Genomic DNA, 24972 nt, shown 5'->3' with positions numbered 1-24972 from the left:
TAGCAGAAAATCCAGTGTTGTCTGCTTGTGGGGGACAAAGCTGTGCCTTGAGGAGGAGGCGGCCCAGGATATAGTTACAGTTTGCCACCAATTAGTCAGGGAGCCTGAAATAATTCATATCCTATCTCAGACCATAGTTTCTTCAGATGCATAGACTATTTCAGGTTTTAAGGTTTTTATCTAGGGCTCCACAGTGAAAATGGACTTGTCTTCATTGTTGAGTTTTCTATTATTTTAGTTGCAGAAAATAAACTAAAAAGTTCTATTTACATGTTGAGAAAACACTGGAAAACCTTCAAAGTTCAAAAATCTAAGAAGATTTGAGAATAGATAACATAGAACCAAATGTATTATCTTTCTTGAGATATGCCACTCCATTGCTATTAGTTAGCTTTCTTTGTTGAGATTTAAATAAATATCAAGTAAAGGTTCTCATGTTTACATGGTCTTCAGCCTTTAAGATCAGTCTATACAGGCAGTCTGAAGTTGCTTCATTCTCCCAAAGGAAGATTTTCAGACAAAAAATCATGTCCTCAGTCACAATTTCTTTGTTACCATAGTGATAAGAAGAAAAAAATGAAAAAACAAAAGCTAAAAATACCTGAACACATACAGTTTTAGAAATTTAACCTACTTGGTATCATACACTGAAAAAGTTAATCAATTGGATTAAGTATATATACGTTAGATGAAATATTCTACTGGATGAAAAAATGTGTAGGTTGCACATCTGGAGCTATTATCCACAATCAAGGAAGTCAGTATGAATGAAGATGACTGACAATCAAAAATGTGTAAAATCAGAGTCTCTTAAAAAATGGTATATACCAAAAGCAAGCAGAAAACATTAATTTAGCTCCATTTCCCATAAATTTTCTGGTTTCTTTCAACTACTTTAGAATATTTCCATTTTAAATGAAAGCTTCTTATGAACCACTAGAATTTTTTAACTGGATTGAGCAACATAATTGGATATATATTTTAAATTATGTTAGAGTGACTTCTTTCTATAAAGGAAAGCTTCTCAATTTTAGGCATTATAATAAAAATAGTATGTTTTTAAACTAAGTTTTCTTTTGAAAATTCTAGTTTTAATAAGAAATTCAATACAGTGAATTATTTACAGAAAAACCTACTATATTGCACGGCATTATCTAGTATGTGAAAGATCAATAAATGGCAGTACTTGCTGTCAAGAATATTTTAATCATCCACCTAATTATGTTTTTGTAGCACTGAACTTTTAAAGTGTCTCCACATAGTAAAATGGAAACAGCACTGAACTTGAAGAGACCAAGGATAAAGTTCCAGCTCTCGTAATGAGCTTAAAAAAGTCTCTTTCTAAGTCTCAGTTCTCTCAGCTGTGAAATGAACATAAATAAGCATATCATCTCCTCTAGCACACAGGTTATTATTATGATAATCAAAAGAGATGATACGGGTGGAAACCAATGGATAACATTCAATACAAAAATCTCTATAAAAATAAATCATTCTATAATTAGGTTCAACATTTAAACATTTTCAAAATAAAAATTATGAAAATCAACTTTCATAATTATTTAAGTATACTTAAGAATTTAAAGAATAATAATAGCAAACACTTACTGAGCACTTACTATGGGCCACATATTTTACACAAGTTATTTCATTTAAATCTCATAACAGTGCAATGACTTAGACAGTATTACCTTCCTTTTATAGATGAGTGAAATAAGGCATAGCAGAGATAAATATCTTGTCCAAAGACACAGCTAGTTAAGTGAAGGAGCCAGGAATTAAACCCAGGCAAGCTAATTCTAGAGCCATGCTCTAAACCTAAGCCTTTATGATACATTCCAGAATAATCAGTGGAGGAAAATATTACTATGAACTATTAATTTGAACAAAAAATTATATTTTAAATTAATAACACTAATCAGTATAAGTTTCTGAAATCTCAGGTGATTTCTATTTTGTCACATTCAATTTTTAAAATTTTATTATTATTTATTATAAAGAAAAATAAAGAACTTAAATGTGCAACAGTAAACACTTTGTAGAACACCCTTATGATAGATTATTACTAAGTCATAAATAATGTTGTAAAAGATATTTATGCCTTGGAAATTTATGAGTACTGTTAAGCAAAAAAAAAAAAGTAGATTTTCAAACTACAGAAAACCTCAATTTTCATAAAATTGTTACATGCACAGAAAAAAACTGGGAACAATAAACATTAAATATTAATAATTGCTATTTATTAGTAATTTTATATATTTCTATATTCCCAAATTTTATATAATAAATATTAAATGTTTTTTCATCAAAAAAAGTTGCTTAAACAAACAACCTAGTCATGACCACTGAAGCACAAAGTGATTTGAATGCTTCTCTAGTCTGTGAACAAATATTTATCGAGAGTCTAGAAAACCTGTCTAAGTACTAGTGATTTGGCAGTGGCAAAGCAAAGTCCATATACAGGCAAAGAATTAGGTCAGTTTACATTAAGAACTAACAAAGGATGAGAACGTCAACCTATAATGAAGCCTCAACCTTGTCACCCTGACATTAATCATACCTTCCTATCGGCATGTGGGCCATTTTCCTCTATTAAAAAAAAGTCCTGAAATCTTTTGTTTGTTTACCTTTTCTTCTCAATTAAATTGTGGATACATCATCCACCATCTCTAAACACAGCAGCAAGCCACAGCACCAGTGTGGACATAAAAAGAAATGCTGAGAAGAATCTTAACGGGTTAAGGAAAATTCATTGAGATTTCCCATAACTTTGGTGACAATTTCCACCCACTTAGTAGTTTTTAGAGAAGAGAGAAACGTTGCTCCATTTAATTTATTACATATTCCCATACACTACAATATTATCCTTTCACTTATTGTTCAGAAAATAATCAATTTTCAAACTGAATATCTATTGTATTGAAATAATTTATGTTTACACATTTAAACTTAACTATGTTCTTCAGTACCAAATCTAACCATTCAGGAGAAATCATTTTAGCATCAGTATTTCAAATATGATGATTTAAAATATATTCAGGCTAAACTTAGTGTATGAAAAATACATCAAGAACTTAAAACGTAAAAATCATCTCCGCCACCCCTCTTAAAATAACTTTATTGTATTCACTTCTTTTAACCTGTTCTTTAAGTCTCTTCTTTCATATATATTAAAATCGGGTTTTAAAAATTTGAAAAAAAGGATTTATAAGACAAGCTTACTGAAAGTAAAAGGAAGGAAGGAAAGAACAAGGGAGGAAAACAGGGAGGAAATAAAGAAGGAAGGCAAAAGCAAAAGAAGAAAAGAAATGAGAAAACACTCGCCTCTGTGGACCAGGTCCCAAACCTCATCAGTTTGCTGCTGGGTTGGGAAATGACCACAGTCGTTGAAGAATTTAAGGAGCTCACTTCTTCCTAATCCTCGCCAGTCTTCCCTTTTAGCAAACATTGTTTCATAGACTACAAGGAGAAAAAAGATAAAATAAAATATTTTCTTTGTAAGTAATACATCAAGTACACACCCCACCTGAAATTGTCATCTCAATTTGGAGAAGATTTAACTCCGGTTTTATTTTGATGTCTGGTGGTAAGCCTCACGATGAAAGCAGCACTATCTCAGCCTCCTGGGGAAGGTTAGAAGGAAGTGGGCATGCTCCTCCCTCCCACATTCCACTGGAGTGAAATTTGGACTTGCTTCTCTAAAGAGAACACTGGCATCCTCCGGCCTGATTTACATGACAGTTGTCCATAGACTCTGCACCCATCAATGCTCCAACCACATCATAAGCCATGGCTTCAGTGTCAGGGTTTCTGGGGGCCTGAGTTCTGTTGACCCATTTCAGCATTCATTTTTTTAGTTTCCCTAATTTTTTCATCTCTTTTTGACTTCTACTCACATTCTAACTAATTGAATTGGTGATTCCATTTTGGATCACTTATTCTTCTCCTGATTTCGCCCTTACTATATCTGCATTTTGCTCATTGACTTCATGTATTCCTAGTTCAAGGTCCTTTGCCACTCCTGGCTCAAGGTTTCCCCAGAAAACCATTCAGGTGGGCCTTCCCTCACCTATCTCCCATACTTGGCATTAAACAGTGGTTAGATAATGACCAAAAGAATTGACATATATGTTTTGAGTGTAGCTATCCATAAACATTTTTTTCCCAAAAGGTGGTATTTACTCGCCATTCTGAAGTATATGGATAAGCCCCATGAAGCTGATTGTTAATCAGCATTGGCAAAAGGGCAGGGTCTGCCTCAGTACAGGTTTAGTTCTGAAATATGGGCTCCCAATGACAAAGGGCATCAGAGTGGTTTCGAACAGAAGTTAAAGTATCATCCTGGCAATCAACCAATGGACTTCAATTTTCTATCCATTCATTCACTCATTCAGTGGAAGTGGACAGTCATGAGACATCAACAAGTTCAAGAAATATTTAGTGATGGCCTGAATATGAGTAGCTATTCAAGATTCTGAAACACAGCAGAAAATAAACATAAATTTTTATTTAGCATACCTATGACTTTTTCTCTTTTCAAATAAGCAAATTAGAGCAGTTGCTATTGGTGTCCCCTTCCATATTGCCTTACATTTCTGGGCATGCTGACCTGACTTTCAAGTGCCCGCACCTGCATTTCATTGCCTAAGGGCTCCCTCTGGCTGCAGGACTCCACTCTGTCCACCAGCACAGCCAGAAGTGCCAGGTAATTAAGGCTCCCAGCGGAGCAGCCCCTAACAACTGACTGGGGAAGCTGGCGGCTAAAGACCCAGCACTTGAGGCAAGATGGCCACACTACTCCCTACAGGGATAAAGCTCAGGTTGCCCACGTGGTAATCTGCTTTTACCCCCCCCCCCATCCCTTCCCTGTCTCACTTCTCCATTCTACTAACAGTATTTCCTGGGACTAACTCCTAAATAAGATAGTTGTACTCTCCCTCACTTTTCAAAGGATTTTTAAGTAAAAGGAGTCCCAGCAGCTTCCTAATGAAAGAAGGGTTTTCTCTTTCTCTGCCTCTCTCATTTGTTTTCTCTTTCTCCCTCCTTCTTCTAGTCTTTTCATCTCCCAAACACTTTGCTCCTTCTTCTTTTTCCTCTGGAAATCAGGCTGTTGGACGGGGTGAACTGATTGAGTTCCATGACTTATATAGAATCTCTCTCTCTCTGACTTCTTCCTTCCTCAAGCACTAGCTACAGAAAAAGAGGCATTCTAACTCAAAGAATTCTGGTTATTTGTATATACTCTGCAACATATTTTAGAATAACTAATAAACTTAATAAAAACTGTCCTTTCAAAAAATACTTTTGAGCCCTTCTGATAGACCAGGCATTTGCTAATAGCAGGTGCATATTAATGATCATAACAGACACAGTTCTTGACTTCATGGAACGTACAGTCCACTGCAAAGTAAACATTTTATAGCTAGCTGAAACTACCAAAAAATGTAGCACTTTGGTATTACAAGGCAATAAATGACTGATTTCAATCAAATTAATTTATTTGCATCATTTTGTTGTTGTTGCTTTAAAGAAAATTTATGAATAGTTTTAAATTTAAAACGAAATTGAGAAGGAGGTACCAGAAATTTCCCATATATCTCCTCACCACACTCAAGCATAGCCACCCCACAACCCCATTATCAGTATCACTCTCCAGGGTAATGCATTTGCTACCAAGGATAAACCTATATTGACACATCATAATCACTAAAGGCAATAGTTCACCTTACAGTTCACTCTTGGTGTTGTACATTCTATGAGTCTAGACAAATACATAATAACATTTATCCATCATTGTGGTATTGTATGAAATAGTTTTACTGTCCTAAAACTCCTCTCTGTGCATGCCAATTCATCCTTCCCACCCACCTCATCCCACCCCTGGCAATCACTGAATTTTTATTTTCTCCACAGTTTTGCCTTTTCCAGAATGTTAGATAGCTGGAATCATAAAGTATAAAGCCTTTTCAGATTGGCTTTTTCCACTTAATAATATGCATTTAAGTTTCCTCCATGTCTTTTTATGGCTTCAAAGCTCATTTATTCTTAGAGTTAAATAATATTTCATTGTCTGGATTTACCACAGTTTATTTATCAATTCATCTATTAAAGGATATTTTGATTGCATTCAAGCCTTGGCAATTAACTAAAAGCTGCTATAGATATCATATGCAGGTTTTGTTTGGGTATAAATCTCATGTGAGTAAATACCAACAAGCATGATTGGTGGATTGTATAGTAAGAGTATGTTTAGTTTTGTAAGAATCCACCAAACTGTCTTTCAAAATGGCCATCATTTGGCATTCCCTCAACAATGAATGATAGTTCGTATGGCTCCACATTGTCGCCAGTGTTTGGTGTTGTTGGTGCTCTGGATTTTGGCCATCCAAATAGGTGTGTAGCGGTATCTCTGTTGTTTTAATTTGCATTTCCCTGACAACAAATGACATGGAGCATCATTCCCTACACTTACTTGTGATCTGTCATCTTTGGTGAGTGTCGAGATCTTTGGCCCATATTTTAATCAAGTTGTCTGTTTTCTTACTGTTGAGTGTTAAGAGTTCCTTGTATATTTTGGATAACAGTCCTTTATCAGATATGTCTTCTGAAAATATTTTCTCTCAGTATGTGGCTTGTCTTCTTATTCTCTTGATATTGTCTTTCACAGAGCAAAAGCTTTAAAATTTTACTGTAGTCTAGGTTATTAATTATTTCTTTAATGAATCCTGTCTTTGGTGTATCTAAAAAGGCATCATCTAGGTTTTCTCCTACGTTACCTTCTAGGAGTTTGATAGTTTTGCGTTTACACTTATTCTGTGATTCATGTTGAGTTAATTTTTGTGAAATGTATAAAGTCTGTGTTTAAGTTAATTGTTTTACATGTGAATGCCCAACTGTTCTAGCACCATTTGTTAAAAAGACTATCTTTGCCCTATTGCATTGCCTTGGCTCCTTTGTCAAAGACCGGTTGACTATATTTACAGGGGTCTGTTTCTGAACTCCCTATTTTGTTCCACGACGTATTTGTATATTCTTTTGCCAATACTACACTGTCTTAATAATTGTAGCTTTATAGTAAGTCTTGAAGTCAGGTAGCATCAGTACTCCAACTCTGTTGTTCTTTTTCAGTATTGTGTTGGCTATTCTGGTCTTTTGCCTCTTCATATAAACTTTAGAATCATTTTGTTGATATCCACAAAATAACTTGCTAAATTTTGAATGGGATTGCATTAAATCTATACATCAAGTAGGAAGAACTGACATCTTTACAATAATGAGTCTTCCTATCCATCAACACATAGTATCTATCCATTTATTTAGTTCTTTGATTTTGCTAATCAAGGTCTCATAATTTTTCACATAGAGATCATGTACATATTCTGATACCTTCATACATGAGTATTTTATATTGGGGGGGCTAATGTTAGTGTGTTTTTAATTTCAAAGTCCACTTGTTCATCCTTGGTATATAGGAAATCAATTAACATTTATATATTATCTTTGTATCCTGCGACCTTGATATAAATAGCTTATTATGTCCCAACAGTTTTTTGTCAATTCTTTCAGATTTTCTACATGGACAATCATGTAATCTGCAAACAAAGATAATTTTATTTCTTCCTTCCCAATCTGTATGCCTTTATTTCCTCTTCTTCCTTTACTGTGTTAGCAAGAATTTCCAGCATGATGTTGAAAAGGAGTGGTGACAGGATATCCTTGCCTTGTATCTGATCTTAGAGGAAAAGCTTCAGGTTACTCACAATTAAGTATGATGCTAGCGGCAGGTTTTTTAAGATAATCTTCCTCGAGTTGTGAAAGTACCTCTCTATTTCTTGTTTACTGAGAGTTTTATTATGAATGGGTGTTGGATTTTGTCAATTGCTTTTTCTGCACTTAGTGATATGAACATGTGATTTTTCATTTTTAGCCTATTGATGTGATAGCTTATATTAATTGATTTTTGAAAACTGAAACAGCCTTGCAAACCTGGGATAAATCCCACTTGGTTATGGCATACAACTCTTTTTATGTTTTTTAGGATTCAACTTGCTACTATTTTATAGAGTATTTTTGTTTTGATATTCATGAGAGATACTGGTTTGTAGTTTTCCTATATTGTCTTCACTTAATTTTGGTATTAAGGTAATGATAGCCACATAGAATGAGTTAAGAAGTATTCCCTCTGTATCTATACATTGGAAAAAGCTGGTAGAAAATTTGTATAATTTCTTCCTTAATGTTTGATAGAATTCACCAGTGAACCCATCTGGGCCCGGTGCTTTCTATTTTGGAAGGTTATTAATTTTGGATTCAATTTTATTAATAGATATAGACCGATTCACATTGTCTATTTCTTCTTGAGAGAGTTTTAGAAGATTCTGTCTTTCAAGGAATTGGTCCATTGTATCTAAGTTAACAAATATGTGAGCATAAAAAGTTGTGCATAGATGTGTTTATCATCATTTTAATATCCATAGGATCTTTAGCAATGTCCCCTTTTTCATTTCTGATATTAATAATTTGTGCCCTCTCTCTTTTCTTCTTAGTCAGTTTGGCTAAGGATTATTAATTTTATTGATCTTTTCAAAAGACCACATGTTGGACTCATTGATTTTTCTCTATTGATTTCCTGTTTTCAATTTCATCGATTTCTGCTCTAATTCTTATTCTTTCTTTTCACTTATTTTGGATTAACTTTTTCTTCTTTATCAAGTTTCTTCAAGTGAAAACTTAGATTATTGATTTTAGATCTATCTTTCTTCCTTTCTAATATATACATTCAGTGCTATAAATTTCCCTCTAAACACTGCTTTTTCTGCATCCCACAAATTTTGATAAGTTGTATATTCATTTTCATTTAGTTCAAAATGTTTTCAGTTTCTCTTTAGATGTCTTCTGTGACTCACGTGTTATTTAGAAATCTGTTGTTTAACCCCTATGTATTTTGGGATTTTCCAGTTATCTTTCTGTTACTGATTTCCTGTTTAACTTCACTGTGGTTTTAGAGTAGACATTGTATGGTGTCCAATATTTTAAATTTGTTAAGGTGTATTTATGGCTCAGAGTATGGCCTATCTTGGTAAATGTTGCTTGTGACATTAAGAAAAATATGTATTCTACTGCTGTTGGATAAAGAAATTTAGAGAGGTCAGTTATATCCAGTTGACTGATGATACTGTTGAGGTCAACTATGTGTACTACTCTGCTTCCTTGACCTGTCTATTTCTTATAGTGGAGCACTGAAGTCTCCAACTGTGATAGTGGATTCATCTGTTTCTCCTTGCAGGTCCATCAGTTTTTGCTTCACATAGTTTGATGCTATGTTAGGCACATACACAACTAGAACTGCTAATGTCTTCTTGGAGAATGACCCCTTTATCATTATGTAATGCACTTCTTCATCCTTGATAATTTTCCTTAATTTGAAGTCTGCTCTGTCTGAAATTAATACAGATACTCTTGCTTTCATTTGATTAGTATTAACATGATGCATTTTTCTCCATCCATTTAATTTTAATCTAGGTATGTCTTTATATTTAAAATGGTTTTCATGTAGACAACATATAATTGGATTGTGTCTTTTGATCTACTCTGACAATGTCTATCTTTTAATTGGTGCCTTTATATCATTTAACATTCAAAGTGATTACTGATACAGCTTGATTCATATCTACTATATCCAATAGTGTTCTTGGTTGTTACCCTTGTTCTTTGTTTTTGTTTTTATCTTCTATTTTTTTTCTGCTTTTTGTAGTTTTACTTGAGCATTTTATATGATTTAATTTTCACTTATTTCATAGCATATCTATTATAATTTTTTTTTAAATACTTGCCTTAGAGTTCACAGTACATGTTTACAGCTAATCTAAATCCACTTTCAAATAACACTATCTTACTTCATGGGTAATGCAAATACTTTACAATAACAAAATAATCCTAATTTCTACCTCTCATCCCTTGTGTAATTGTTGTCATTACTTCACTTATTTATAAGCATACATATATTAGCATATATAATTATACATAAGCTATATATGTATATTATAATTGACCATATTGTTGGTATTATTTTGAATAAATTGTTATCTGTAAATCACTTAGCAATAAGAAAAATAAATATTTTATTTATTCTTATTTCTTCTCTTATATTTTATGTCTTCTGTGCTTTTCTTTACTTCATATAGTCTGAGTTTCTGACCTATATTATTTACTCTAAAATACTCTCTCTAAAAAACTTCCTTTAGCAGTTTTTTGCAAGGCAGATCTACTGGCAACAAATTGCTTCAATTTCTATTTGTCTGAGAAAGCCTTCACTTTTGAAGGATAATTTTTGCAAGGTACAGAATTACAGGTTGGTGGTCTGTTTCTCAATACTTTAACTATTTCATGCCATTCTTCATTCCTGTACAGCTTTGGATAAGTCAAATGTAATTCTTATTTTTTTTCTCTACGAGCAAGGTGTTTTTTTCAGAATTTTTTTATCTTTAATTTTCTGTAATTTGATTATATGCCTAGGTGTAGTTTTTTGGAATTTATTCTGCTTGGTGTTCTCTGGACTTCCTAGATCTTTGGTTTGATGTCTGATGTTAATTTGGGGGAAATTCTCAGTCATTATTGTTATAAATATTTCTTCTGCTCCTTTCTCTCTTTCTTCTCCCTCTGGTATTCCCATTATACATAAGTTACTCCTTCTGTAATTGCCCTACCATCCTTGGATGTTTTGTTCTTTTTTTTCTTTTTTTTTTTTCAGTCTTTTCTCTCTTTGATTTTCAGTGTTCAAGGATTCCATTGATATATTTTCTAACTCAGGGAATCTTTCCTCAGCCATGTCCAATCTACTAATAAGCCCATCAAAGGCATTCTTCATTTCTGTTACAGTGTTTTTTTATCATTAGCATTTCTTTTTGGTTCTTTCTTAGGGTTTCCATCTCTCTGCCTACATTGTCCATTTGTTCTTGTTTGCTGTCTATTTTATCCACAATTAGCATAGCAATCATAGTTGTTTTAAATCCTCAGTCTGATAATTCCAACATCACTGCCATGTCTGTTCTGATGTTTGCTTTGTCTTTATAAACTGTGTTTTTGAATACATTGTAATTTTTCCTTGACAGCCAGACATGATATACTAGGTAAAAGGAACTGGTATAAAAAAGCCTTTAGTAATATGGTGATAAGGTGTTGGGGGAGAGAAAGTGTTCTAAAGCCTTATGATTAAGTCTTAGTCTCTTAGTGAGCTTATGTCTCTGAACTGTGAATTTCACAAGCATTTTTGGTTTTTTCTCTCCTCTTGGGTGGGAGAAGTTGGTCAGAGTGGACTGGAGTTGAGTTTTTCTCTTTCCCAGGTTCATTAGGCTCTGATAATACCTAGCAGGTTAAGCTCTGGTTAATCACTTTCTCCTGAAGGCAAGCCTTGTTAAGAATGGAGTGCTCTGGCATATTTCAAAATGGTTCATTTTCTCATATTTATTGTGGGAATCTGGTTGAGCTCCTGGTTGTCAATATCACAGTATTATGGAGGCCCCACTATGACCTGGTCCCCTTTGAATGTTTAACTCTCAGAGTTGTCCACATTGAGCCTCCAGCAATTCATCATTTACAGTTCATTTTTCCTACCCCAGGACCGTTCTCCCATCAGTTCCTGCTCCTGAGTCTCTGCTCTGGTAACCTGTATTTCCCTGTATTTGCATGTCTATGTCTCCAATCTTGACAGCAGCATTTTGTCCTGTGTTCTTCCCTCTCTTATAGAGTCAAGAAGAGCTGCTGATTTTTTAGTCTGTTTAGCTTTTTTACTGTTAAGATGGAGTAGTGACTTCCAAGCTCCTTACATGTGGAAGCAGAAACCAGAATCCTTTACTTATTTTTTCATAAAATAACTGGCTGTAATAGCCATCCTAATCTTAAGCAATACTAAATTCATTGAATATAATAAAAATCAAGATCTCTGAAAGTTAAGATACAAATTAGGAAACTTGTTCTGTGCATAGAATTTCAACACTAATAAGCAACATGTAATGGATATCTGTTGTTTAGTCGGTTGAGTGTCCATTAATATTCTTTTATTATCAATATGCAGTTTTCCTTCAGGAAGCTACCCATCCCCTTAATGGATATAGCTTCTCTGCAACTCTCAAGCAAATTCTGTCCTCCCATGGCAAAGTGCTGGACACATAACTCAACCTAAACCAATCAGGTGCTCTCTCAGAATTTAAATTTAAAGCTTAATAACAAAGTGATATATATAGTGATATCAGTTTATCTAGCACTCAGAAGTAAACAGAGATTGCCCCTTATTTTTTGCTCTCTAGATCTCTGGAGCAGCTCTGGTTCATGTTCTAATGGAAATCTGATTCTTTAGCTATCTTTCTTCTATCTTTCCTTTAAATTTCTTTCTTTTTTTTTTTTTTTGGTTTGGTCAGCCAGAATGATTTTTCTGTTGCTTATAAGCACAAGATCTTTTATAAATTAATCAAAATAAAAAATATGTCAGCTTAAGATGCAACAAGATTCAGCAAGAAAAATCTGGTCTACTTTTGGTGTCCATAGGTAATTATTTGTAAATTATATATAAATTTCCAGTGGTTAAGTTAATTCCAAACCTAAAATCAAACCAGAAATGACAGCATCACTTACATTTTTTTCTGTCCATCCATTCCTCTAGCTCTGCAAGGTTTATAATTTGTCTTGTCCTCCAAAGACCAAGTCGATATTTAACACGGTAGATTAGTCTGCAATACTTGTTTATAACTGCTCTCAAATCTGGTCCATGATACAAAGCCTATAAAACAGTAGTATGGTCAGCTGAACTCCATATATACTTTTCCTATGTAAATTTAATCTAATTTTGCACCTTTCATTTCATCAATCTCACCCAGTTTCTTAGATTACGGATGTATTTATTTATGTTTCTAAGCTAGGCTGGTTAAATACATGCATTATAGAGTGGGATAATTTCCCTAAAGTTCAGAGAGTTTCAATGTTGAGTTGCTCTGTCATCACATACTCATACTTCCTGTAGAGTAGAGGTTTCAATAATAAACTTTTATAGAAGCTTCCCTAGGTTGGTATCCAGATTTCTATAATATGTAGCCCACTTAGCCAGAAAAAAAAAATCTGGTAAGGCATTATTCTGTAATGGATGATTCTTGCCTAAGCTATCCACTCTGAGAGCTCAAATACTTGTGTTTTCTTTTGAAAATAGTATATGTATGTCTTTTACCTATTTTCCACTGAATTTTTTTCACGTTTTACTTCCTGATTTCTAGAACCTGAATATTAAAGAAATTAACCCTTTTCAGCATATGCGCAAATTTTATCAGTTTACTTTTCATCTGTGACTATATTTTTTCTGCATATGCATTTTCTACATTCTACTACAGTAGACTTTTAAAAATTAAAGTATAAAAAATTCATCTATTGCAGGCTTGTTTTCTTTTCTAAATAGCCAGTTCCATTTTATTTATCAATTTAATTATTTTTACATTTTACATTTTCTAGCTCATTAATTTCTCTACTCATCTTTTTTAATTCCTTAGATTTATTTTCCCTCCTTGACTTCTTAAATTAAAGATTTAAATTATCTATTTTCATTTTGCTAGGAATGTAGTTAAGTTTATGAATTTTCCTCTGAGTCAGCTTTCCTTTCATGTGTTTTGCATACTTTATACAAGTAAGAAAAAAAAAACTGAAGCATAAAATCTTTAAATAACTTTCCCAAGGTCCTATAGTTAGTAAGTTGCAGAATTGGTTCTGAAATCAAAACAAGGACACTCCAGAACCCACACTTTTAACTACACACTATATTCCTCTTAATTTACTTGCATTTTATATTTTTCACACATTCTGTAAATTTTTGTTTTGGTTTATTCCCTAGTATATTTATTTTTTATAACACTTATGAGTGTTCTTGCTCTTGACATTTATTTTCTGTTTTGTATGATTCTTTAAAGGTTGTTTCTGTCATTTTATTTTTCTTTGTCTTTGCTTAATTTCGTGGTTCTTCTCTGAAATTTTAAAATGTAATGTTTCAGTCTATATTTCTTAATTTATTGATATTATCAATGAAATAATATTTCTTATTTTGCCTGAATGAAAAAATAAATTAGCACAATTTCACTACTTCCCTCTTCTCCTTTATCCCTCCATCTGAATTCCATCAGAATCAGGCAGATTCTGAATGTTTGCTAATGTCTTTCAATATTCAATAAAAGTTTATAATGTGTATTTTTAACTGCCTTTTGTCCAGTAGACTCTTGTTGTTTTGTTTTGTTTTAAATAATGGATTGTTCACACTTTTGGAGCATTCCCCACTGTATGAAACTTAGTAGGAGGCAGAACTCACCTCCTACAATTTGAAGCCACAAATCAGATGCTTATGACCCAAGCCTCCTCTGTTGCTAGGATGCAGACATGTGACAAAGCTTCATCCATTATCCACACCAGCATCAGGCTTTGAATTGAAACTAATAATGCTTTTAAAAGTGAAACAGTGGGAAATCTATTTGTGTGGCAGAGTAACCATGGAGCAAGAATCCACTTTTCAAGGGTAGCATTTGTGAAGGCAGTAATACCCAGGATTCAGCATCTGCATCAGACTCTGTGCAGGATTTGGCTAGAGTCCTGGGCACTATCTAGGCTAGCCTTCATCATTCCCTTCATGCTTCTGAGCTTAGTTCTTCAGACCTCTGCCCAATATTCTACTCAGTGCCTTTCTGCTTAAATCTGTCAGTAGGTTTCTTTGGCTTATAACTAAGAATCAAACACTGTTTTAATTGTATCCTTAGAATATGAGCCAAAAGATTCCAGCTTAGAATGCTGCTTAGTGGAATGATGACATTTGCTAAGAGAGCAAGGACATTAGGCAGCGACCAAACCCAATTTGAGTGTTTTCCCAACAAATTTACTAAATCCTTTTTTGTGGACACACCTTATGAAGAACACTTCTCAGATCCGAGGCATTCGGAAAGTGACCTAGGAGTTTTCCATGGTTAAGAAGTTGGGTGAGAGAAAATTGCAATGGTCCCTCTTTGTGGTTACTACAGCATGCCTCTCCACCAGTCTTCCATATGGAAATATGCCTCAGTTGTGATGGTATGTACATTTCTGTATGTAAGTTTTCCCCCATATTTCTAAAATGTTTCTCAAGATAGAATTAAATCCAAAAAAAATGTACAGATTGATATTTACAACAGCAATATTAGAATAAAAGACTCATAAATTACTGATTATAATTTTCCAATTCATGTTGACTTAAAGGAAAAATGTATCATACTTACACATCAGGATTTAAACTTTTTTTTCCAATATGCATTTCAAGTTTGCTTTTTATTTGGTATGGTCATATCTTTCTTTTTTAAATAATGAATGATTGCTTGTTTGGAGAAGTCCACTATTATATGATACTTGGGACTTAATTTCTTTGATTACTAGCAAGAGTAGCCTCTTTTCATGTTTACTAGCCATTTATGTTTCTCCTACTATGAAGTACTGGTTCATATCTTTTACCTATTTTTGCTTAGGACTTCATTCCTAGCAGCACTGGAAATCATGGACCCAACTCTCTTCTTGTACTGTGTCTGAACTTCCTTGATCTAGCGTATTCTGGTTTTCTTCATATCTCTCTAGCTTTTGCTTCATTGTTTGTGGAATCCTCACCTCTGCCTGCCCTCTGAGATTGGTCTTTCCCACTCTTACCTTTCCATGCTTCTCTCCTTACTCTATAGACTCTATCTGGACAATGACATCAATTCCAGTGGCTCCAGACAGTATCACTAATAATGATTCTCAAATCTATGGATGAGGTAGAGTACAGGAGGGCATCTTTGGTCAGGGAGCCAAATCAAAATGTCCAGAAGAAGACTTTCCAAATTTCACATCCTCTCTTCCCAATATGTTATTTATTACACATCCTCCATCATGTTGAAAATAATTTATTCAAAAACATGTGCCAGAAATGTTCTAGTCTTTGTGGATAGATTAGTGAACAGGAAAGACAAAATCCCTGTCTCAGTGTGTTGCATTCTGATGGAAGGAATAACACAGTCAACAAATAGGTATGTACTTGGCAGTAAGTGGTATGAAGAGCAGTAAAGTGTTTTAAATGGAATAGGGAGGAACTAGGGTAGGTATTATTTTTTATAGGGTAGCACGGGGCAGGCTCTTTCATAGTGTGACAATGAACAGACACGTGAATGAAGTAAAGGAGCCATTCAGTCACCTGGGGAAAGAGATTTCTCAGAGATAAAATAAGAACTATTGCCAAATAGAACTATTTTTATGAGTGAGAGAGTTTTACATTCTTTTTCAGGTGTGTTAAGGTGAAAAGAGTTTAAGAACTATTACTGGATCCCAAATGTTTCCTTTTGGCCCCATCTTCCTTCTAAACTTTAGACTCACATGTTCAATTGCATCCCAGACATTTCAAGGATGTTCCACAGGCGCATTAAACTCAGGTTTAAAACCTAAACTCTATCTCCTTTTCTTTCCTCCCCCCTTCTCTTATGCACTCTTCCTCTGAAGTTCTGTATTTCACAACCATCCATCAGGTTGCCCAAGGCAAAAATCTAGGAACCATTCTTGATTCCTCCCTCTCCTTTATCTCCAAATCCAATTAAATCCAATGTCCTATCTACTGTCCATTTCTCCAATCCTACCCCAAGCCAATACTATTATGCACTGAACTACTGAAAAAGCATACTAGTTGTTCTTTCTCTAATTTTGTCACACTCTTCCCCCAATTCACTGTCCTGAGTCAGTAATTTTTAGAAGCATAACATTGAGGTAAACACTGTTTTTGTGTCTATGTTTTTTTCTGGATCATATTAACTTAAAGCAGAACATATGCAAACAAACAACATAAAAACTTTAAAAGGAAAAGAATATTTCGAATGGTGGAAATAAATAATGCTGATAGTTAAATGGAGCAATCTCTGCAGTCTCCTTATGACTGATATAACTCAATGTTACTTAATTATTTCTAAATAAACCCAAACTGGAGCATTTCACAGGAAATGGTGGAAACTGTATAGTCTCTTGAGTTTTCTTAGAGTGACTGACATTCTAGCAGATGCCGTCTACAGCCACAAGCCCTCAAGTGCCAACCAAACAGTAGGACTATGAAAGTGTCCCAGTGGAGGGATGGCTACAGTGCTGACAACTACCCAGTGGTTTGTTGTGCAGCCTCTAGAGCAGAAAGTCTATCAAGAATTCCTCCAACAGCAACTCTGCACACAGGCTCAGTCTGAAACCGGACCACACGTGCATCACAGGCCTGCCCCACCAGCATTTTGACAACAAGCACAACAACATTAACTGTATCAACAGAGCAGCTGTCCAACATACAAAGCAGCATGCCGATGGCGGAATAAAAATGAAAATCCATGATCATAACACGTTTTTTAACCAAATCAAAGGCAACAATCCACATTTGCTCTGACTCTTTAATAATGCTTCTTATTCTTTTCATCTCAAATTCTACCTCTGCCTAGAAAGTCAACATTTTCCTTGTTGAGCTCACCTTTTCACTGTCATCTTGGACCCACTCTTACTTTCCAAGTTTTCTAGACCCGTTTTTGTCCCAGAAGTTATGGATGATGTTACAATTCTCTCCAATATCAGAAAATACTATAATTAAGTTAAATTATATTATATATATGGTATGTATATATGACATATATTATATGTCTCTATATATTTATATATATGATATATGTGAATCATTAGAGTGATCTGGTAAAATTCTATAACTATATTTTGCTGAATTAATTCAAAAGACATTTGTTGAATTAACTATCACATGCCAAGCTCTATTCTAGGTATTTGAACACAGTAGCAAACAAGACAGAAAACAATATAAACATACAGAGACAAGTAAATAAACAAGAAAAACAGCAGGTAATGAGTTAATATAGTTAAAATGAGAGAGAGTGTATGTGACAAAACAGTATGTGGTACTATAAATATAAAAATAAAGAGCAGGTACTCCCATATAGGTCACATAAATTGTATTGTTCATGACAAACATGTAAACAAAAGGTCAAAATGCAGAGGACTGGGCAAATTATTGACCAAAAATGGAGAGATCAACTCTGCTTGATGGACCAGAGAGCATATCTGGGTGTGTATACTTAAGGAAGAGCTTAAAGAATGAGTTGGAGTTTGTCAGAAAATTAGGGAGGAAGAGTATACCAGACTAAGAGAACAGCATAAAGATTCATAAAATAATAGGAAACAGTCAGGGAATATAAGGATTTGGGCTTTGCTAGAGCCCAGGGTATTAGTGAAGAAGTGCCATGTGACGAAGCTGGACAGTGGGCAAGAGCCAGGCCAAGGAGGCCACATGTACTATGTTAGAGAATTCATATTTTATCCAATTAGCAACACGGGACCATCAAAAGATTATAAGGCATGAAATAAGGAAGTCAGAGTGGAGCTTCCTCTGCATATGACAGATCAGATGGGAGGAGGCCTACATGCAGGTAGACAACTAGGAGACCACCGCAGTTCTCCATGTGAGGGGTGATGGATAGAAGCTCTGGCAAGAAGAACAGAGGGGAAGAGTGGCACAAGAAATGTTATGGAAGTGGTAACCAATTGAACAGGGGGCTGAGAAAGCTGAAGGGGTCTAAGAAAATTCCAGGTGCACAGCTTGGACGATGGGTGGTGGCACAGTTCAACAATATAAGTAGTGCAGGAAAGGAAGAGCTCTGTAGAATAAGAAAATGGTTCATGTAAGGCTATGTGGAGTTTGATTTAACTATGGACCTTTCCAATGGGCAACTTAATGCTTGGATCTAGAACTAGAGAGACAGGTATGGGACATGGCTTTAGATTAGATTAGGGAGCAATTAGTCATCAAATAGTTTAAGTCAATGATATAATATGTAGACTAAGCATGGGCTTTGAAGTCAGAGAGACATGGGTTTGAATTCTAGCTCAGTCCCTTACCAGAAGTGCAACCCTGGGCAAATGACCTAGTTTCTCTGAGCTTTAGTTTCTTCATCTATAAAATGAACACAGCAGCTCCACACAGAATTCCTGATCTATTCTTCAATTTCTAGTTTTTTTTCCAAATTCCTATATTAGTAGTACAACTTTAGTCCTCAAGGTGAGGACATTTTTTTAATTTCCTCAAAGGTTTGCCAAAATCCATCCCCTCAGGTTCTTCTGTATTTGCCCAACCAGAACAGGTCCTTGTGATTTATTCTGAAAGTCAGGATTGCTATATATAAAAGTTGCTCAGGTGGATGTGTGGAAATGTGTGTAATTTCTTTTTAAGGTGAACGTTTAAACTGCGAGAGTACCCAGGAGTGTGGGAAGTGGAGGAAAGTTGCTTTAAACAGAGGATAAGCCAATAGCACAGAAGAAACAAAATCAGTGCAAAGATAGGTGGCCCCAGCCTTAGAGTAAAAGTAGACCCAAAACTGTTGGGTTAAGGATAAGCCAGGCATTTGTTCAGTCTCTAATCTGACACAATCTGAAATTGTCACAAGAATAGATTATTCATAACGTTTTCTTAAACCAAAAAGTGGAGACAGAACTTTATTGAGAAAAATTATAGATATATTGACCAGGTGACTATCCAAATTCAGCTTAACTGAATTAAAGTCCATTGATGGATGCATGGGTAAGAAGGTGTGATATATATACACACAACAAGATATTACTCAACCACTAAAAAAAAAAAAGAATGAAATCTTGCCATTTTTGACAACTTTGGATGGACTTGAAGGGTATCATGCTAAGTGAAATCAGACAGACAGAGAAAGACAAATGCTGTATGATTTCACCTACATGTGGAATATAAAAAGCAAAACAAATGAACAGACATAATGAAACAGAAACAGAGCCATGAATGCAAACAGGTTTTTGCCAGAGGAGTGGGTGGGGAAGACAGAAACAGGTGACAAAGATTAAGAAGAACAAACTTCCAGTTGTAAAATATGAGAGTCATGGGTATGAAATGTACAGTGTGTGGAATATAGTCAATGATTAGGCATGTATCATTGTATGGTGACAAATGCTAACTAGATTTGTTGTGATCATTTTGAAATGTACAGAAAATCAGACCCCAATGTTGTGTAACAGAAACTATACTTGTGGATCAAGTATACTTCAAAAACAAACAGACTCAATAAGATCAGATTTGCAGCTACCAAAGACAAGTAGGAGAAGGGGAAATTGGATGAAAGCAGTCAAAAAGTACAAACTTCCAGTTACAAGATAAATAAGTACTAGGGATCTAATGTACAACATGATAAATATAGTTAACACTGCTGTACATTATACATGCAAGTTGTAAGGAGAGTAAAACCTAAGAGTCTGCATCACAAGGAAATTTTTTTTTCCATTTCTTACTTTTGTATGTATAGGAGATGATGGATATACACTAAACTTACTGTGGTCATCATTCCATGACGTATGTAAGTCAAATCATTATGCTGTACACTTTAAACTTATACAGTGCTGCACGTCAATTATACTTCAATAAAACTGGAAGGGAAAACAAGTTTTAAACACATTATAACATTCCAGATATGCTTTACCTTGGTCATTATTCTTTGGAATCTTCTGCGTTCAAGCCACCCTCTGATAAGCGCCTGTATGACGGTGATCATTTTAACTATGTTTTTGGTTATTAATTTTTTCCTTCTCCGGAACACTTGGAAGATTTCTATGTGTGGTCCAATTCTTTTAACTTTATTGCCAAATTTATCACTTTTACTTGGAATCGGTTTTACACTAAAAATAAAACATAAAACTTCATTGTTAATAAGGAAAATAAACATTCCTGAAGTCTTAAATTTGTTTTGATAATGAATATATTGAAATAGGAAATACACTGTAATTAGCACATATAATTCATATACATATATAACCTGAACATGTCAGTAGGATTCTCCAAAGAAGGTTGAATATGCCAGAATCTGTATAATATGTATCAAATTAACCTTCTGAAGAAAGGAAATCCAAAAGTAGGTAAAGTTGTCAAAATTCACCCACAGCTATACAAACGAGAGATACAGTATCTAAGGAACAAAATAATTTTCATATGACAGGGCACATTAGTAAAAATAACTTTCTCGTCCCAGAAGCTATTTTAAACTAAAGACTGCTTCAGAATTATTTGGCACTGATACTCTGCTTACCAAATATCATCTGAAAAGTAATTTTATTTTCCAAATGCTCTCAGTTGCAAGGCATGGTGGTGTATTGATAGGGTCGTGGACTACTAGACAGCAGGAAGGAGGCATCATACCGGAAATCATGACAAGTCCTACAATACTGATATGGATGCCCTCGCAGTGATGAGAACCACGTGAGAAAACTGCAGACTTCCTAATGTGAACAGACTGTCTCCAACCTTGGTACTCTTGTGCCTGCTTTTTTCCTTTATATATCTGTTGTATATTTTATATGGTAGTCAAAGTTTTCCAGTCTTCCAAAGTTCAAAGTGTAGTTTTCTTACAATTCTTAGCATCCAAACATGCTTTTTTCTTCTTAATTGCTTTTGTTTCTGCATCTTTCACATCTGAAGTTCCACTGAGATGCTTAGGTCATTTCACACACTGGAGCTGAGTCTTACCCTAAAAAGACCTCTGAATCCCAGACCCAACTTTCTTGATTTCAAGTGAATATCACTGACGCTGCTTCTGCATTTTTTTCTTCTCTGAGTCTGTTTTGATATTTGCACTAAACTGGTTCTTGTCGAGTCCTATTCTGTTTTGTACGTAGCCATTATTTTTCTTCCATGTCGGAAGCCTGATTTTGACTACTGGACCCAGCCATCTAGTCTCTGTTGGCTGGTAGATGGTAGATGACAGGGGACCTTTTTCATTTGTCTTTTCTGTTAGTTTGTCTTGAAGCTTGTGATACTTCTGATATGCTCTGTATTATATGTCATTTGAATACCAGTAATAGCTAAAATCACTTAAGAGATAATTTTGTACCCACTACAATGGAGATCAGCTTCAGATCAACAGACTTTCATAACAAGTATTCCTTGGAGATCCTTTTTGACTCCCAGACCCTCCTACTCCCAAGAAGCCACTACTGGCTAGTGAGATTTACTCAGACACAGAAAACTGTCCTCCATATTTACCTTTGCCCTCTAGCTGAAGAGGTAGAATTGAGGCTATTATTTTTCTTTGTGTTTGTGTATATAAATGAAAAATGTCCTTTCCATGCTTGTGAAATAAAGGAAGTTAGCTTTGTATGATGTTCTTGTAACTATAGTTCTTTTGCATCTTTGGTTGGTTCTTTCCCTCATTCTCTCTCTTGAGAAAACTTTTATAGATTAATGAGTCAAAAATATAACATTTTGTTCTGTGAAGAAATATTTAGATAGACAAAGCTACCAGAAGAGGCAAAGAAAACAAAGCAAAGTTTTCTTTTTGTTTGTTTAAATTAAGGTTTATTTTGAATAGCTTAGAAAAGAAGGAGCTGTGCCTTCTAAAAGTATTTTTTGCTCAGTTAATATAACAATTTTATAAACAGGTCTTCATGTATGAGATTAACTGGGAATGCGGATGAAATAGAAATGATTCATTCCGGCCTGTCCTGAGTTTCAAGACCTACTGTGAAATATAAAGGATTCTGAGTTCATGACTTTTCCTCCTTTCTCTCAGAAAAGTAAGAGAAGTCTTCTAGAAATACCTAAATGAGCCAACTTTATAGGTAAAGTTCCATGTTCTAAAAATAAGGAGTGAGTAACTTTTAAAGGAATACGTGTGACTGACTGTAAGGTGATGTGTGATGTACACTGTAGAAGCACCAGCAGTGGTCAGCGGAGCTCTGCTGGTCTCCTAAGTTGCCTTGAATGGCACAGAGTTCTTATTCATGTACTCAAAAGTGCACATGACGCCGTACCAGTTCTTAGCATGTACCCCAAGAGGCCTCATACAGTTCCATTCTCATGGAATCCTCCATCTCTGAGAACAATCCAGCAAGCCTCTACAGGATGAGAGACCACATGAGAAGAGACAAGACGAATCCACCTGAGTGAGCCCAGGTTGTTATCAGCTGAGTCTGGACTAGATCATCAAAACTGACTCATGAAAAATAATGGTTGTTGTTTTCAACCTCTAAACTTTGTGATGTTATTGTAGCAATAAATTACTGATACACATATTTATGTTTATACCCAAAGGGTAACACAGTAATTGTCTAATTGATTTTTAAAAGATTTTATTTCAGAGGTAAATTATCGCTGTCAAGTAGTGACACTCGTGACAAATGCTTCATGGGGTAAATTTTTTAAAAACCTGAGGTTTGCCTCAAGTTTTGCCAGTTTTGCTAACCATGCAACATAGACATCTTCTTGTTTTAACCAACACCTCTTAGGTCATCTATGTTATTGAAATTGGCCCCAATAAAGCACCAAGTTAATGATATTAAACCAAAAGTTGCTAAACAAACTTATTTGGACACAACCATGCCTTATGAGTGCAACTTGACCACGAGGTAAGGCTGAGAAAGCAAACTGGCAACTTGTCTTTTCTCCATCATGAGCAAGTATGCACATTAATATCTCAGTCAGGGGAAGAAAGGCATCTTTTATTCCATGATAAACAAACACAAGTAATTTCTCTCTGGAACTTATCTCCAAAAGAACTGAAATCTTTAAAAAAAAAAAACTGTATGTGTAAGGATATCCATCATAGTTTCATTTTATGATGGGAGAAATTCAGAAACAAGTATCTAAGGAAATTGTACTATATCCAATCAATAAATTATTATGAGGTCATAAAAGTGATGTTTATGAAGATTATGCAATAACCTGAGAAAATATTTATGATTTCAAAAACTTGTATCAAGAGAATAAGAGAAATTATATCAAGAGATACTAAATTATATGCATTATAGGATTGCAACATTATTTTCTTAATGATGTATGTAAATAGGAACAGAAAGATAGAAATCAAAACTTTATTGGTGACTATCACTACAGTGGCTCTGAATCAAGGGTGGCATGAGAACCCTCTGAGAAATATTTTCAAAGAACTCTTACTCAGGAACTGCCCTATAGATTCTGATTCATTAAGTCCTCCAATAAAACCCATGCAAATCCCTGATTAAATACTAGGTTGTAAAGAAACAACACTAGTTATAAAGCAAAATGTTTACTTCTTGGTTTCCATTTTGTTTAAATTTGAAATAGACAAATATACATTGCATAATAGAAATGAAAATTATAATAACTAAACCCATTAATACCAGTAATAGTGGCAATCTTTTATTAAGCATTTACTCCCAACACACTTTCTGCTTTAATCTGCAAAATAATTTTATTGGATAAATGTTTCTAGTCTGATTTAATAAATTAATGCTGAGAGAAATTAGGTGATGTCCCAAGATCACGAAGTTGTGATTAACACAGAATTCAAAGCCCATCTTGAACTATGTATGATAAAATCAAGACAGGACAAAATTATGTCATGACTTTAGAGAGGTTGGCACTGGCAAACCCCAATCCTCAATGGTTAGAATGATTTGAGTGAATGGCTTCAGGTTTTCTTTTTCTTTTGTTTGTTTCAGAGATATTAAAGACAGTCATACCACATATACTGACTCTATTACATAAATGGTCAACTTCATGCAGGGTACAAGAATCAGCAGCATGTAGGTGTGATGCGGGAAATATATTGTGACTGTCTGATACATGGAGGCAGAGTAACCTCCTCTGAATTAAAGAATCAGTAGAAACTATCTTTTGCTTACTTCTCCAAATGTAATTTTTAAATTTATCTTCCTTCATAATGTCTTAATACCATTCTGATATGGAGATAATTATCATTTTTTATAGATTTTACAGTTCTGATATGGAGATAATTATTAATTTTATGGATTCTCAGCCACTAAAGAGTCTCTGTAAAACTCTTTTAGGCTAAAAGTTACATATTACAGATATAAAATAAATAAGTCCTGGGGATGCAGTGTACAGCATGGTGACTATAGTTAATAACACTGTATTGCATA

At 34.5% G+C, this 24972-nt stretch overlaps 1 protein-coding gene across 1 annotated transcript in view; it reads right to left on the bottom strand.

Moving 5' to 3' along the window:
• Positions 1-24972, bottom strand: part of IQCM (IQ motif containing M) — a 280897-nt gene that overhangs the window by 134215 nt on the left and 121710 nt on the right. The window contains exons 9-11 of the mRNA XM_064479062.1: positions 20541-20736; positions 12631-12775; positions 3325-3459 (exon numbers count right to left, since the gene is read on the bottom strand). Coding sequence (XP_064335132.1) covers positions 3325-3459; positions 12631-12775; positions 20541-20736 — 476 coding nt within the window. The remainder of the gene's footprint in view (positions 1-3324; positions 3460-12630; positions 12776-20540; positions 20737-24972) is intronic.

Source organism: Camelus dromedarius, chromosome 1, assembly GCF_036321535.1.
Source record: "Camelus dromedarius isolate mCamDro1 chromosome 1, mCamDro1.pat, whole genome shotgun sequence".
Taxonomy (NCBI): domain Eukaryota; kingdom Metazoa; phylum Chordata; class Mammalia; order Artiodactyla; family Camelidae; genus Camelus; species Camelus dromedarius.
The sequence above is the reverse complement of the archived record's forward strand: the minus strand, read 5'-3'. Positions and strand labels throughout refer to the sequence as shown.